The sequence below is a fragment of the Erinaceus europaeus genome, chromosome 12 (genome assembly GCF_950295315.1).
Source record: "Erinaceus europaeus chromosome 12, mEriEur2.1, whole genome shotgun sequence".
NCBI classification, from domain to species: Eukaryota; Metazoa; Chordata; class Mammalia; order Eulipotyphla; family Erinaceidae; genus Erinaceus; species Erinaceus europaeus.
In genome coordinates, this window is record NC_080173.1 from 98,077,551 (window position 1) to 98,081,179 (window position 3,629).

Sequence of the window (3,629 nt, forward strand, 5' to 3'; positions counted from 1 at the left end):
AGAACCCTGTACATTTTCATGTTGGAGGGTGGGGGAGGTAGTACAGTGGTTATTCACAAAGACAAATGCCTGAAGTGCTCAAGTCCAAGGTTCAGTCCCTCACTCCACCATAAGCTAGAGCTAAGCAGTGTCTGGTCTCTCTCTCTCTTTTTCTCTGTGTATCTCTTTCATTAAAATCAAACAGGTGAACTTGTCATGTTGGCTTAAACACAAACTAAGTGAACTAAGAAGTCACACTCAGGGAGTCAGGTGGTAGCGCAACAGGTTAAGCGCAGGTGGCGCAAAGAGCAAGGACCTGAGTATGGATCCCAGTTCGAGCCCCCAGCTCCCCACCTGCAGGGGGGTCGATTCACAAGCAGTGAAGCAGGTCTGCAGGTGTCTGTCTTTCTCTCCCCCTCTCTGTCTTCCCCTCCTCTCTCATTTCTCTCTGTCCTATCCAACAACAACGACATCAGTAACTACAACAATAAAACAACAAGGGCAACAAAAGGGAATAAATAAATATTTAAAAAAGACCAAAGTGTTGTTTTTTTTTTTTAAAAAAAGAAGTTACACTCTGACTGGTAAGTTAACTTAGTGGTAGAATGCAGGATTTGCGTGCACTCGATGCAACACACATACCAGACTGATGCTCTGGTGTTCTCTCTCTCTCATTGAATGTATAAATAAAACCTTTTTTTCCCTGTTAAGTCCCATCCAGAGCAGCCCCAGTGGTGGCACAGTGGATACAGTGTCTCCCTTCCAGTTCTTGGCATTGCTGATGCCAGGGTGATGTCCTGGCTCGTCTTCCCTCACCCCTCATTTTCATTAGTAAATAGCAATCTAAAAAGCAATTCAAGTCATATCCAGTGCTGATGTAACACAGTGGTAGAGTATGAGCTTTGCATGCGTGAAGCCCTGGGCTCAATCTCTGGTACCAAAAAAGTCAGATCCACTCTCCCTTACCCAGAGAAGAGGAAGGACTCATACCTCATTCTTCATTTCTCTCTTTTCAAAAAAGAATTTATCTATTTATTCATGAGAAAGATAGGAGGAGAGAGAGAAAGAACCAGACATTACTCTGGTACATGTCCTGCCGGGGACTGGACTCAGGACTTGACATTTGAGAGTCCAACGCTTGATCCACTGCATTACCTCCTGGACCACTCATTCTTCATTTCTCTTCTATTTCTCATCTCCTGTAATCCAAGTGTCTGTGTTTCTTTGTTCCAAAGTAAACTGTTGTCTGTATACTGATCCCAGATGACCTGACCAGTGTCCTTTCCCTGCTGCTGTTACCCTGCAGAAGACCTGAATTGTCCCTATGTGGATCACAGTGGTTGGATCAGGAAGCTTCCTAAAGCTTTAACAGCTGGGTTCTGTCCACAGCTCCACCTGGGAAATATCCTAATGGTTTCAGAGATGTGCTGAGGGAGCTGATCCGGGATGAAGGCATTACATCGTTGTACAAGGGGTTCAATGCAGTGATGATCCGAGCCTTCCCAGCCAATGCGGTGAGTGACTGGCATGACTCAGGAGAAGGTGTGGGGAACTGATTTTCCTCTCTCCTTGGGTTGGGTTGGGGACTAAGGTTTCTCAGAACTCCACTATCAGGACTCGTTGATAGCTCACCTGGCCGCGTACATGCCTTGACATGCTCAAGACCCTGGTACTACATTAAAACATCACACACACACACACACACACACACACACACACACACACACACACACACACACACACACACACCCCTATCACAGCTTCTTAAGTTGCTCCATCCTTGAGATTGATCGTCAGCACTGGGCAGTTGTGTGATGTGAGTTTTCTTCCTCTTTTGGGCATGAGGAAACAGCTTGATTCCCTACGTTGGGGTGGAAGTAAGTTTAGTCAGGGGTTCTGGTTCTCACAGGACCAGCTCAGCAAAGTGTTGAGATCTCTGAATAGTCATAACTCCTGCTCTCTTTTTTCCCCCTTTCAACCCCCTTTTCAGGCTTGTTTCCTTGGCTTTGAAGTTGCCATGAAGTTCCTTAATTGGGTTGTTCCCAACTTATGATGTTGAAGACTTTGTGAGGTTTCTGGATCCTGGAAGCTGTGACTGAAGAGGAACAGTGGACAGGATTGAACTGTCGTGAAGGGTGACAAGCGGGTGTGGTGGAGCCAGAGCACTGTGTGAACCCCATGAGACCACTGCCTTAATTATATCCCGTACCTTGTGTAACTTGTACCATTTTGAAACTTGAATTCACTCTTGTCAGTTTAAGGGATCTCAAGAGGATTTGGAGATGGAGTAAATAGCTTCTAGACTAGCTGAGTGCTGGCCCTACTCTACCCAAAATACTCCTTGTTAACAGGGAATCCATCTGTCACTGGAGACACTATGCATGTGTTCAACCGGCTGACCAGGAGCTGAAGTCTTCTCGGATCCCAGGATCAATACTCAGGAGATCTTCAGGGCACCAGCTAACCCTGACCTCTACATGTGGACTTAGACCCAAGTCTGTCTGTCCAAGTAGATTAAATGTATGTGTCCAAGGCAAGAAAGGCTGTTATCAGTCGGGTTCATCCTTTTAATGCATGCAAGTAATCAAAATTGAAACTAGAGTAGCTTCATTACCTCAGGTTAGGGGGAGGGATTCCCTCCTACACTGTGAGGAGAGTTTTACTTGACAGTCCCAGTAACCTGCTGGGCTAAGTGAGAAACCCAGGGTGTAGGAAGGCTCTTTTGCACATCCTTTTCTCATGAGAGTGCCCTATTTTTAACAGGAAACAATAAATATTGTTTCAAATCTTTGCTTTGTGTTCTTTTTCTTTTTCTTTTTTCTTTTTTTGATCAAGTCATTTCATTTCAGCAGGCAGACTATGGCTTTGGTGGAAGCTATCAGGGACCCAGTATCCTTTACTGATTGCTCCAGGCCAGGGTTCCAGCAGGAAAAAGAAGTCAGAGAACCCCAGCCCTTTCTGACTATACCAGGTCCTTCTGCTAGAGAGAGACTTGATTAGTAACCCATTCCCTTTGGTAACTAGTCCTCAGTGCGAGGCTGGCACACAGATCCCCCTAGCACACAGGCCTCCACATGGCTGTATGAGCTGTGAATGGAGAGTTAATTGTCTTCAAAAGGGAGAAGTAATCTTGAGTTATATGGTCTTTAGGGTCTCTGTGATCTGATCTCACAGGCCGGTCTCTGTAGGTGTCTTGCGGCTGCTGCCCAGGAGGGGCCAGAGGAGGGAAAGGAGTTGGAGCAGAGAGTCATAAGCTAGTCTGTCTGTGTCTGGCAGACAAGGCTGTTAAGACCTGGTCTTCTCTGGCATTGTCCCTTCTGGCATTCAGTTACTGTTTCACTGGCACTTCCCGTTTTGATGCAGCTTCACAGAGACCCTTGGACTTTGCCTGTGGAACCATTCATTATTCTGTGTAAGCGGTTGAGGGGCAGGGACCCACTTCCAGCAGAGTAGGTGTGGCCAACCTAGCAGGAAGCTGAAAAACTGGGGGTTTAAAAATGGTAACTTTACCCCTGGGAAGATATTTCTGGAGGAAAAGATATGGGTTATGGTGAAGTAAAAATAACATTTTTAGGGAGTCAGCGAAGTGGCTCAGCAGTAGAATGTGTACCATGAAAAACAAGATGTTTAGCAAGACATAAAGCCAGGAA

The 3,629-nt window shown here is 45.9% G+C and overlaps 1 protein-coding gene across 1 annotated transcript in view; it reads left to right on the top strand.

Annotated features, from left to right (window-relative positions):
* The window catches only part of SLC25A20 (solute carrier family 25 member 20), a 21,777-nt gene extending 19,007 nt beyond the window's left edge, over positions 1-2,770 (top strand). The window contains exons 8-9 of the mRNA XM_007533576.3: positions 1,369-1,493; positions 1,970-2,770. Coding sequence (XP_007533638.2) covers positions 1,369-1,493; positions 1,970-2,032 — 188 coding nt within the window. The 3' untranslated portion in view covers positions 2,033-2,770. The remainder of the gene's footprint in view (positions 1-1,368; positions 1,494-1,969) is intronic.
* The last annotated feature ends 859 nt before the right edge of the window (positions 2,771-3,629 follow it).